The sequence below is a fragment of the Gymnodraco acuticeps genome, unplaced genomic scaffold, assembly GCF_902827175.1.
Source record: "Gymnodraco acuticeps unplaced genomic scaffold, fGymAcu1.1, whole genome shotgun sequence".
NCBI classification, from domain to species: Eukaryota; Metazoa; Chordata; class Actinopteri; order Perciformes; family Bathydraconidae; genus Gymnodraco; species Gymnodraco acuticeps.
The window spans coordinates 577,449-590,196 of record NW_022990906.1 but is presented as its reverse complement, the minus strand read 5'-3'; the positions used below and the strand labels follow the sequence as shown (position 1 = coordinate 590,196).

Here is a 12,748-nt window from a genome sequence, read left to right as displayed (position 1 = left end):
GAAACCATGTTTTAAGATGAATCTAAAAATAAAAATGTTGCAGGAGGACAACAAGCTTCTGGATAAATGAATAGATTCTAAGGGACTCATCCAAGTCATTGTGTTCAAGGCTGCTTTACATTCTAGATCCATTTGATAGCTGTTTTCAAAACAAGCTCATGTTTTCCTCTGTGGCTTGAAATCCAAAAACGTTCTTGTTTTTAAAATAAAATAGGAATTGGTCATTGCTACGGCTTGAATGTCAATGTTTTGTCTCAGAATATAATTTTTTTTATATAAAGTAACCGCTGGTAAATCAAATGATTTTGTCTTCTTCTGTGCCTCCCACAGTGGCCTCATTGCCATACTGATGAGCACATGAGTGAATTAAGTCGAATGATGAAGGTTTAACAGCGGCAAGCAAGCGAGATGGATAATGTTAAGTAAACCTTAAGTCATGCCTGAAAAAAAAAGTATATATATAATAATTTGACAATGACTAACGACTTTTTGCCAACAAATGGCATTTACAAAGACTTGCTGGCTAACGATCTGCAGGAAATCCATATGGCCCGTTCTAGAGCCTCCAGCGAATCAATATAATGTCACGCCATTAACTTGATCCGTGTCTCAAACTATGCCGAAAAAATTATGGAAATACTCGAATTGTACTTAAGTACAGTACTTGAGTAAATATACTTTCCAACACTTTAACCCTTTCAGCTATAAGGTGACAGCCAATGAAATGTGGTTTGTCGAACATCCTCTGTTATCAAATCACACTTTTTTTCACTTAGTTGCCTTTTTTTTACATTACACCTTTTTCATCTTGGAAGATGCCTTTTATACCATGTTATTGTTGATGTTCTGATTTGTGTGTGTGTTTGTTTTCAGGACCAGGCATTTGGTGAGCTGGAGAAGAACAGTGATAAGCTGCAGCAAGGCATGTCCTCTTCCGACAGCAGCCAGCCTGCTCACCTCCACCAGCTGCTGTGCTCGCTGCAGAAGCAACTGTTAGCGTACTGCCACATTAACTCCGTCACCGAGGTACGCACTCTCAGCTGTGCTTGTTGATGTGAAGCCTGATCTCTCCTCCAACTGTTTTATCATGTAAAAATAGTGTAAACTTTACACAATCAAAATGTCTTCATGTAGTTATTCAAACTGCTTGGTCTAGTGCCATTGGGATCATGTGACACTGTTGAGATGACAACATGATGTTTGTTTACCTGAAAGCCAGACGCCCCACGACTAATTCAGTCAATTTGATGAAGTTATTTACTTGCTACTGCACATCTTGTTTCAGAACTCACATGGTTTTGCTTAATTTTTTTAATAATTACATTAAATTGCCTTTATTGAATACAAACATGTTTGTGTCACTAATGCATGACTCAAGTTAGTGCTATTTGCATACCCTGTTTATCTTTGAGCTTATTCTTGAAAACATTTAGTGGATATTAGTGGCTTTTGCATTTTTATTAATCACAATTTCAGTAGGTGTGATTAACAATCTTAACACCAGAGTCTTATGAAAACATTCTGATCCTCTTGTTTTTCTGCAGAACTCCAGCAGTGTGGCTTTACTCCACAAGCATCTGCAGCTCCTGCTGCCTCACGCCACAGATATCTTCTCCCGCTCAGCTGCTCTGATAAAAGAGAGTTCCTGGAACGGCAGCATACGAGAGAAGCTACAAGGTGAGGAGGATCAGTTAATCTCTTTTCTGATCAGGGAACAAACCTTATTGTTTCCCTGATTACGCTACACTACATTGTGAAAGATAAACACATATAAAAGTCAGCAGGGGAAGAGCTAGCTAGCTGTTAGCAGCCCATCTACAGTATATTCCTGCCTCGATCGAAAACAGTTAGTTAGCCAACAAGCTAAATAATTTAGCTAACGTTAAAATTATGATGCATTCAAACTTAGGGTGACCAGACGTTCCCGTTTTCCGGGGACAGTCCCCGTTTGTATTGCCCTGTCCCCGGTTGAAACTGTCCCCGGAAATGTCCCCGTTTTTTAATATACGTTAAAAACACATAGCAAGGTGAAATGAAACGTTTCATGTCAGGAAACACTGGGTAAACAGACTGTGGTCAAGCCAGCCCCCACTTCGGAAAACACAGTCAAGCCAGCCCGCACGTTGTATTGCGGTGCGCGAATATCCTATGCATTACGGTAGAGGCCTGTAAAAACTGCCTTCAAAATAAAAGCGTTTACTCGGTCAATAACAAATATACCTAAAAAACACACCAAACATATTCATATATACTGGAGCTTAAATTAAGAAATATGTACTATATAATGTGATCAATAATAATTTAAAACAAACTACGTATAACTACCACATTATAACTGAGTGAATGTAAGTATACAGTCAAGACATATCTGACATTTCCACTGGGTGACAATTTAACATGTATGCTGTTTAAAATCTCAAATTAGATCTATTGTCCATCTATATTTGTATTATTATTTAATGGAAACCGTCCATAATCAAAGAGTCATTCGAAGTCAATCAAATACTTATTTCACTTCAGGGTGATAGCAGGAGACCCCATCTAGTCAATCAGAGAAAATCAGGACAATCTGATGTAGAATTTCAAAATAAAATACTTTTGAAATCTCATATATGGGCTATCGTCCTTCTGTTTTTATTTTTGTTTTATGTGAAGAATAAATAAAAAACTGTCAAATCATCAAAGTCTTATTTCACTCCAGGGTGATAGCAGGACACCCCATACAGGGCTCGAGCTTAAGGACGTCCCGTCGTCCCGGGGCCGAAAAAAATGGTGTCGGGGAGGATAAAAAATAATTTTGGGACGAGAGTTAAAATAAAAATACCCTGCTAACTCTACTACAAACGGCGATGAAAATGAAACCGACTGCACGTTTTGTGTAGCACACAGTTATTAAACCTCCTTGTCAACATAAACACACGCCCAAAACATTTAGCAACCCGCGAAATACACACACACGTAGCTACAGCTGTGCCGCTGGCTGTCAGCCAGCGGCACAGCTGGCTGTGCCCTTGAATTCCTGGCCCGCAAATTCGCAGGTCTAGCTATGTACTGAGTGAGTGTATTTCGCGGGTTGAGTGATGTACAATGGCATCCCGCGGAGGAATTCTGAAATGTTTTACCGTTACATCACAAAAAAGCACAGCAGAACCAGACCCTGGAGCGCCGGCCTCTTTATTTACTTACTCCTCTTCATCCCCTATGGGTAATAAGGCTGAGAAGAGAACCCTCCATCGTATTTAGTCCTTAGCAATATGATGCGCCTCTCCCCATGTAGGGATGGGTACCGAGCAGTCTATGGTACCGAGTCCCGGTATTAAACGGGCCCCGGGCCGGAATTATTAAAGACAGTGGTAACGTTAAGCTCCGACGTTATCGGACTTTTTATCGGTACTGGAGACATTTAAAAAATATATGTCATATGTATTATTGCTACATACACATTATATCGCAGTTTTAGTTTCACCAACTCCGTTTCTAATATGCAATAAGACTACAACATGCGTCTATGATGTATTTTCGAGCTTTCCAATCCAGACTAGATCTCTCTCTCCCGTCTGTGTGCGAGGGGGCGGGGCCGTTTGTAAAGGTCTCCTGACTGTGTTACAGACTGTCATCCTGGTTAGCGGTTACTCTGGGTTCTGTCTTCAGGACAGTATTGGATTTTTTTGTGATTTGGATGGGACTTGATTGGATTCAATATTAGAGTAATTTTCTCGTTTGTGTGTTTGTTTAAATATATTTGGCCCTTGTTTATGTGATTGAATTATTTACTCAAATAAAAAGGTTGATGAATTATCATCTAATGATTTGTATGATGTGTTATTCATGTTAAAGGTCACTTTGAATGATTTTAACTAATGATAATGTAGAAAAAGTAACATTTTATATTCGGGACGGTCCACATTAATTTCGGGACGGCTTAGATTGTATTTCGGGACGGTTCCGGGAGGATGGGGAAAAAAGTTAGTCGAGAGCCCTGACCCCATATAGTCACTCAGAGAGAATCAGGACAATCTGATGTAGAGTTTCAAAATAAAAGACCTTTGAAGTCTCATATATGAGCTATCATCCCTCTGTTTTTAGATAAGAATAAAACAAAAACTATCCAGTATCAAAGACTTATTTCACTTCAGGGTGATAGCAGGACACCCCATCTAATCACTCAGAGAGAATCTGGACAATCTGGTGTACAGTTTCTCACAGTCTCATATATGTATCCAACAGTTCAAATGTTCGAATTACACTGAACCAGAATTGTCCCCCTTTTTTCTTTAACAGTGAAGAAAATTGGTTATGTTAATGATATATATTGACCGCAAAACTCAAAATGTCCCCGGTTTTAATTTTGAAAATCTGGTCACCTTATTCGAACTTCATTCAGTAAACATGGTGAAGGCAAAATATAAATCAACAAAATGCATTCGTATCGAATGTAGATTTTGGGCTTAAAACTAACTTGCATAAAACATTTTTTCACAGCAATAAATAGATATAAATACATCAATAAAATAGGTATTGAAGAGGGAATTCTAACCTGTTAAACATTCCTATCAAAAGCCAGCATGACAGCAAAACAGCAATCATTAATAAAGAAGTATATCTTGAAGTAAATGGGATTTATTTTAATTTTATTGTCTTATCGAAGTGTAGAAATTCACTGCTACTGGCATGGAGTACTACATTTCTAGTATGGTAAATTCCCTGCTCCTTCTCTAACCCTGTTGCTATCCGGACGCCATTATTCTCCACTTATTGACAGTGCAGAGTAACCTGCAGTCATCAACACAAAAATAATAAGGTTATGTTTTTGTAATTAAACTCAAGAATAATTTATTGAAAGTAAACTTAATATTAAACACTTCTTTCCCTTTTGACAAACGCAATTTTAGTTTTTTCTTTGATCGGTACCATTGTTTTGAACCTCTATGCTAACCATGTCTCTGTCATCTCCAGATGTGATCTACGTGTCAGCGGCAGGCAGCATGCTGTGTCAGATAATCAACTCCCTGCTGCTGCTTCCTGTGTCGGTGGCGAGGCCGCTGCTGAGCCAGCTGCTGGACCTTCTGCCTCCTCTGGACCGCCTCAACAGGCTGCTGCCCGCCGCCTCGCCTCTGGAGGACCAGGAGCTGCAGTGGCCTCTGCATGGTGAGCATGTGATCTGATCTTTCACATTTTCTCTCTAAAAATCTATAGTTGTAGATCTCTCAATACCTTAATATCCCCTTAAGAACTGAAACTATTTGGAAGCCTTTTAGTTTTTGAGCAGTATCATTTATGCTGACGTTCTATGACGCTCCCCTTCTATCTGTCCAGGTACCTCAGACTTTGCTGAGCCGGGCTCGGGGATGTCTCTGCCGCAGCCGGCGTTCTCCTGGGTGTGGCTGGTGGATCTGGAGAGGACTGTTGCCCTGCTGGTGGGCCGCTGCCTTGGTGGGATGCTGCAGGGAGCCCCCACCTCTCTGGAGGAGCAGGATACTGCTTACTGGCTCAAAACGCCTCTCTTCAGCAACGGCCTGGAAGTGGACATCACTCAGCTGGGTAGGGAGCGGACGGATACAGAACTGTGATGGCTGATTCGTGCATGTTTTTAATGTTGATCACAGGTAACAAGCATTTGAGTAAGGGCAGAGCAATATATCACAATTATATTGAAAACATTATTCAAAATGAGATGTCATTTTGAAGAGGGCCTTTTATGCTTTTTAGGTTGTTCCATTTCCTGTAGTGTTATATAGGTTTGTGTGCATGTAAATGGTCTGCAAAGGCTAAAATCCCTGCAGAGGAAGTTTCTCTAACTGAATACAACAGACTGTTTGAGATGTTCTATTATTTGCTCTTACCCGCTTGGTCTTTAAATCCACATTAATGCTGATCATTTATTAATAATTGTTATCTTGTTTTTATACTTTGTGAAAACTACAACTGTCAACCCTGCAATATTGTAACAACATAAATATTGGTCAAAAATATATTCTTTTATAGAATAATATTTTTAACTTTTAACCTTTTATTCCATCATATGTTGCTTCCTCAGTGTTCTTTTATTAAAGATTAGAGTTGAAGATAGAGGGGATGACCCTCCTAAAAGGCCACAGCTCTATCAGGTGATCTATTCAGCTGCCCCCTCAGTGACTTGTTGAGATGATTATTTGCTTGTTCACTTGTGTCCTCCAGACGCCTGCATCAGCTCATTACTTGAAGCGGCGCTGTCCGGTAATGAAGAGCAGAAGCCTTTCGACTGCACACTGCGTCCTGAGTTGAGTGTCCTGGTGAATTTGGCTCTGTGTTCCTCTAAAGAACCCGCCAACAGCCTCTGGATCAACATGCAAGACTACGCCATGAGCAAAGGTCAGCTTTGACTAAGCATATAATACATCTATTGTCTCCATCATTAGTCTTGTAATGACTGACTGTACTGTGTGTTCTGTTGCAGACTGGGACAATGCCACTCTCAGTAATGAGTCACTGTTAGACACTGTGTCCAGGTTTGTGTTGGCAGCCTTACTGAAGCACACAGGGATGCTGGACCAAGCCTGTGGAGAGGGCAGGTACTGTAACATGACATTTATGATGTGTCTGCATGAAGGTTTGCACACTGTGCCAGTCTAAAATTAACCTCACATGTCAAAAGTTTATGTTTTTATATTTTCCCCTCAGGTACCAACCATCCAAGGCTCTTGCAGAGGTGTATCGCAGTGTCTATAAGGTGCGGAATCGCCTGCTCGCCTGTAAGAACATGGACTTCATCCAGACAAGATCCTCTTCACGTGAGAGGAGGGTGAGTGATCAAAAGTTGCTCGCACACTCGGTCTGCACACTTAATAGGAATTGAATCAAAATGAAAACCACAGTAGGCGTTGTATTTGATACAGGAAAATAATGTGTTAAAGAGGCCCTATCATGCTTTTGGGGTTTTTTCCTTTCCTGTAGTGTGTTATTACAATCGGGTTGCAAAACATGATTTTTTAAATAAACAATATGTTTATTTTAAGGCCAAGACAGGACATCATTTAAATGTAAAAAAGTTTAGCATCATGCAGAATAGTTAAAACTGGTTCCACAATGGTACCAATTTCTTTAAAGTCACCTTTCATGTTGGGGAAAAATATATATTTATTTAAATCATTTATGTTTGACTTAAATAGTTTCCCACAGATTGTTCTATTTATTTAAAACGATATTGTGAAAAATTATGCATTTGATAAAAGAAAATGTTCCTTTTTTTTCTTTTAAAAAAAAAAATATATATATATATATTTCCCTCATGGATGTCACGTGGTTTCACAGATTTCAGACAATCAGGACTCTCTGGACATGGACCCTCAGGAGCACTCGTTCACACGCACCATCGACGAGGAGGCAGAGCTGGAGGAGAGAGCGGACCGCGAGAGAGAGGAGGGTCACCAGGAGCAAGATGACGAAGAGGAGGAGAGGGAACACGAAGTAATGACAGCTGGAAGTAAGTACGCCTGCCTCCAACTGTATGTCTATATGCTTTCATTTCACTTATCATTAGGAACATCAGGCGTATCATTTAAAACTTCTAATTTACAGTTCATTCATTTTAATATTGACTGCTCCTATTCATTCCCATTTCAGCTTTATTACAAAAAGGTACTAAAGTATTTGAAAAGCAATTGAAAAAAAAACAAAAAACATTTTTATTAGCATTCTATCCTCTTGATGTTTTGATTATTGATTTAATAATATGGGCAGTTTGGTGATGAATCCAAACGTAATCCTTTTTGTTTTTGATATTAAATAACCTTGCTATAGTATGCAGTTGTTGTAAGTTACTGATGCCAAATAATATGAGTCCAGTTAGTTTAAGGAAAAGATCAATATTGCGGCTTCATAGAATGTCATGATAATTGGTTAATCTTGCTCGATTTGGCTTTTTCTGAATACAGTAATGATGTTGCATTTAAGTTCCTTGTTAGCTCATTTATTTGATTGGAATGTAAGATTGTTATCGTTATATAAAAATAATGTGGATGGATGTGTCAGTGTCAGGCGCTTCTCGATGTGTTGCATTGGCATGGGCTTTGGTTATGAACTTTGCACTCTAGTAAACCTCGAGTGTATTGTGCGGCTGCTGCTTGTCCTCTAACCCAGCATCTTGTGTGTGTTTGTTTATTTGTGTATGTGCAACTTGCACACCACACAGAAATCTTTCAATGTTTCCTCTCAGCGCGGGAGGTAGCACGCAGCCGGGACCGAGAGCGGGCCAGCAGCAGCACGGGACTGGGCTCCGTGTCCAGGAGCGTAGGAGGAGAGGAGGACACTGTTCTGTCCCAGGAGGGCAGGAGGGGCAGCACGGGGCTCCCAGAGGGCCAGGACCTGTACACCGCAGCCTGCAACTCTGTGATCCACCGCTGCGCCCTGCTGCTGCTCGGGGTGAGCCCGGTGCTGGGAGAGCTGACCAAGCAGGACCAGGAGGAGGGCCAGGGCCAGTCAGCCACAGGAACACAGGAGAGCCTGAGCTTCATGACCAGGTCAGAGTGCTGCACACCTAGAGACAGTCAGGAGGGAGGAGGGATACATCAAATGAAGTCCATCAACTTTGCCCACTACAGGTGGAGCATGACGTAACTCATTCACAAAAAGAAACCCTTTATCAACACATAATTATATAAATACAAGATTAAATAAGTATCTTAACAGTTCTTAATTCATGTATTTCAAATCAAACTGTTACTCGAAATGTATGCATGGTAGATATTCTCATGAAAAACCACAAGCTCAAGAGAGACCGGTACATTTGACCGAATGCATTATTTCTAAATCATGTCACACCACTCCGATGAGACAAAAACTGTTGTTCCTATTCTGTGCATAAAAGCATATTAAAGTTCAGCTAATGTGATGTGATCACAGATCTGCAAATACAGTGTATTTTCCAAAGGGACCAAAATCTGTTTGTGTTTTCCTGGATAATATTTTCTTGTTGAGCTGCAGTGGAAAATAAGTCACACAAGGAGGGCACTTTTTATCAGATGGCTGCAGGTTCTGAGTTTTCATTAGGGTTATTCAGACGGCTGAAGCCTAATATTAGCTCTCGCTGACTGTATGCATTTTTGTGTGAAACAAGCACTTTGGATTTGATCTCTTAACATTAGAATCACTTAAGGAAAAAATATGTTTGAAAATCTGCAAATATGTTTTCCTACGCATTGCCAAATTGTGTGTCTAATGTAAACAACTGTGGTGCAGGAGAGGCTCCTGTTTGTGGTTGGTTATATTTCACACAGGCTCTGCCCTCTACTGGACTTTATGGGTACTACCCTTAACCATGCTATGCGAGCATTCCCATACTGAGTTGCATAAACGTAGCCGGCCAATTGGGGCGAGCCTACCTGAATGCGCGCGCAGGCCCACAGTATATAAGGTGGCTACACCTCCTGCCTGTCATCCTTTTTCTCTTCAGCGAGCAGCAAACAACTGATGAGAATTAAGCGTGAGAAGAGGAAAAGATTACCGTAAGCGAAGATGGATTCACCACTCCTCAAGACCCGGCCCTGTCCTGCATGCCCTGGCTTGATTGCGGGTGCCTTTACGTATTGTAACCCTGGTTATATAAGCACAGGCGGAGCCCTCTACCTAGGGGCCCTATCTTTCCTATGCCGCTCGCTGAAGAGGAACTAGAATGACAGGCAGGAGGCGTAGCTGTGGGCCTGCGCACACATTCAGGTAGGCTCGCCCCGATTGGCCGGCTACGTTTATGCAACTCAGTATGTGAATGCTCGCATAGCATGGTTAAGGGTAGTACCCATAGAGCAGAGTCCTGCATCGGGTCGGGTGACCCGCAAAAAAGGTGAATCGCGGGTGGTATTTTTTCAAACGCTTTTTTCCGGGTTCGGTTCTGGGTAAAACAAAGATAATGCGAGTCGGGTCGCGGGTGTTGCATAGTAAATATATTAAAATAATAATAATTTAATTTAATGTTTAAATCCTCAGACCTCTCCCCCTCGGGACCGCGCATAATCATAACCTCTGCAGCGCATCAATCTGCTGCTGTGCGCGCCACATTCAAAATGGCTGAGGTGAAGCTCTCTAGCGGAGAATACAGCATTTTCAATAACACTTCCTCAAGAGCGAAATCCAACGTCTGGGAGGCTTTTGGTTCCTAGATGGAGGAAATAACCAACATCCCACGCTTTTTGAGACAAATATGAAACTTCATGTGTTAATAATTGCACGGTTTCACTGCTCATATATATGCGGGTTCGGGTCGGGTTGCGGATCTTGTGCCGACGGGTCGGGTTGCGGAACTAATTGGCAATATGTGCGGGTATCGGGGCGGGTTCGGTATTGCACGTCGCGGGTGCGGGTCTTGAAAATCAGACCCGTGCAGGACTCTGCCATAGAGTTCAATAGAGGGCTCCGCCTGTGCTTATATAACCAGGGTTACAAATACGTGTATGGTGACGTGCCCATACCCAAATGGACCCATTGGTCCAAATGGACCAATCCGTGGAGCTCCTCACACACACACACACTCTCTCAGCAGCAAAACTGTGACGCGCTGGGGGGGGGGGGGTGTGGGTGCTAGTGGAGCCTCACAGATGGGGGTCCTGCCACCCCCCCCAGCACCAAATTATAAGATAAAATCTAAAATAATGTAAACAAGTGTTAAATAATTTTGCTGTAATGTATACAGCAATATAATATTTGTATAGACATAAAGAGAAGTAGTAATATATGTATATACATATGAATATATATGTACAAAAAAAAAAAAAATATATATATATATATATTCAATGGGGAAAAACTGTAACATTTCTTACTGGTGTGGTATGGGCATGATAAAGAGGATAAATAACAGTTTGCTGTGTGTTTGTGTTTGCAGGAGTGAGAGTCTGAGTGCAGAGAGCCGCTCGGTGCAGAGCAGCCCGAGCTACAGGCTGATGAAGTCCAGGAGCGAGTCGGACCTCTCTCAGCCCGAGTCAGACGAAGAGGGTTACACTCTGGTAGAGCACACACACATTTGTTTCCACACAAACTCAAATCTTTCTCGGCATAGATATTTATGTATTCCAAATCTGTACAAAGAGTTATCTGGATTGTAAAGCTACATCTGTCTTTGTTTTCTCTTTCAGAGTGGAAGGAGAAATGTTGACCTGGACTTGGCGTTCTCTCACAAAAAGAGAGGTAAAGCTAATTTGAAAAGCTCTGTTTAATGTTGGGAGTGAGGATGATACAGGGCATCAATCATACTCTTGTCTCTCTGTCTTTTGATTCCTGTGTGGATAGTTTATTTGCTCCTCTTGGGCCAGTTGAGCCCCAAACACAAGAGGAGCTACAAGCAAGTAAACGATGGCATGTTTCTTCCTCTTGTTAGACCATACTTCCATGACTGTGATGCCTCTTCATTCATCTATCATGATGAGGGCTTTGCGTTGATCTTTACTTCATATTCTATTATCTGTGCTAATGCATAGAGGGCAATAATAAATAAAGACCATACATATGTCCTGATAGTACAAATAGCAGGTCATTCTTCTGCTAAGATGAAGGCTCACTCCCTTAAGAGTTTTCATGGAGTTACCAGTCACGCTTTTTTAGATAAATCATCACTGCAGATCTCATTTTTGTTGGTGCTTTCAGTTGTAATATGGCAATACTAGCTCTGTCACCATTTCACTTATCAACCAACTGCAGCGTTTTCCTCAGTAGTTTTTGGGGTAACCGATTGTTTAGGCGCATAGCAATGGTGGGCAAAAGCTTTTGAACATTTAGAGCATGTAAACATGTCAGTAGAGTAGAGGCACACAATACAAATATAAACCTGAAAATGAGCATGATAGGGCCCCTTTAAATGGAGAGGAGCGATGCCGTGAGTCCATGAATGAGACAAGTGTTGGTTGGTTCAAACTTCTGTTATAATCTTATTTGAGTAGAAACTTTGATATATATATACACGGCTATGGTCGGTTGAAAAAATAAAATGAAAATAACGTTGTCAATCGCCTATGTTATAAACAGGTTTGGTAACGCACAGCGCATTAAAGAAGGGGATTCTGTGTTTCTGTAAATCTGTAGCGCTATTTCTGCTACTTCTTACGAAACATGTGTTTACCCTACTACCACACCAGATTACACCATAGTTAGGATGCTCAAATTGTGTACCATCCATTTTTAAGTAATATTGTCGCTGGCGCTGCCTGTGTTTTGCCCACCAGCCACTACGGTTACTCCAATTGGAGACCCACATTATATCTGAATCCATAATGGCTGATTAAGACTTGTGCCAGCATGTATAATAAGCATATGGCCATTTGATGAATTCTTATAGATGAATAATGCATTGCACTGCTTTAAGTGCTTTTAAGCAACATGGTCCATCCATCAAAAGAGTTCTGTTGTGCTTTAATGCATCTGAAAGGCTCCTCTCCTCATCCTCCCGTCTTTAGGCTTACTCCACAGCTCCCCAGACTCCCTGGCTGAGTCCTGGTTCCGCGCCAAACTGAGCCGCCAGCGGAGCTACAGCTCGGCGTTCTCCTACGAAGAGTCAGAACTGGACCTGAGCCGCTCGCTGGGCATCCACGCTCTCATCGACAACATGGTCAGCTTCATCAGTGGCGATATAGGCCTGGCTCCAGCCTTCAAGGAGCCGGAAGAAAGCATGTCCACCAGCCCACAGGCCACTATCCTGGCGATGGAGCAGCAGCAGAGCAGAGCGGAGGTGTGGGGTTCTCCCAGGAGTTTGAATCCAACTAATAATTTAGACTTTTTGAAAGTA

General features: G+C 41.6%; 1 protein-coding gene across 12 annotated transcripts in view; it reads left to right on the top strand.

The window, feature by feature from the left end:
* The window catches only part of herc1 (HECT and RLD domain containing E3 ubiquitin protein ligase family member 1), an 86,011-nt gene that overhangs the window by 27,137 nt on the left and 46,126 nt on the right, over positions 1–12,748 (top strand). For 8 of the 12 annotated variants that reach the window (XM_034233787.1, XM_034233788.1, XM_034233784.1 and 5 more), the window contains exons 15-27: positions 874–1,026; positions 1,545–1,677; positions 4,957–5,148; positions 5,317–5,541; positions 6,178–6,351; positions 6,437–6,551; positions 6,661–6,781; positions 7,291–7,462; positions 8,171–8,498; positions 10,856–10,976; positions 11,106–11,157; positions 11,260–11,325; positions 12,420–12,691. In XM_034233787.1, the coding sequence (XP_034089678.1) occupies positions 874–1,026; positions 1,545–1,677; positions 4,957–5,148; positions 5,317–5,541; positions 6,178–6,351; positions 6,437–6,551; positions 6,661–6,781; positions 7,291–7,462; positions 8,171–8,498; positions 10,856–10,976; positions 11,106–11,157; positions 11,260–11,325; positions 12,420–12,691 (2,124 nt within the window). The remainder of the gene's footprint in view (positions 1–873; positions 1,027–1,544; positions 1,678–4,956; positions 5,149–5,316; positions 5,542–6,177; positions 6,352–6,436; positions 6,552–6,660; positions 6,782–7,290; positions 7,463–8,170; positions 8,499–10,855; positions 10,977–11,105; positions 11,158–11,259; positions 11,326–12,419; positions 12,692–12,748) is intronic. The other 4 variants (XM_034233793.1, XM_034233792.1, XM_034233791.1 and 1 more) reach the window with 2 other exon arrangements.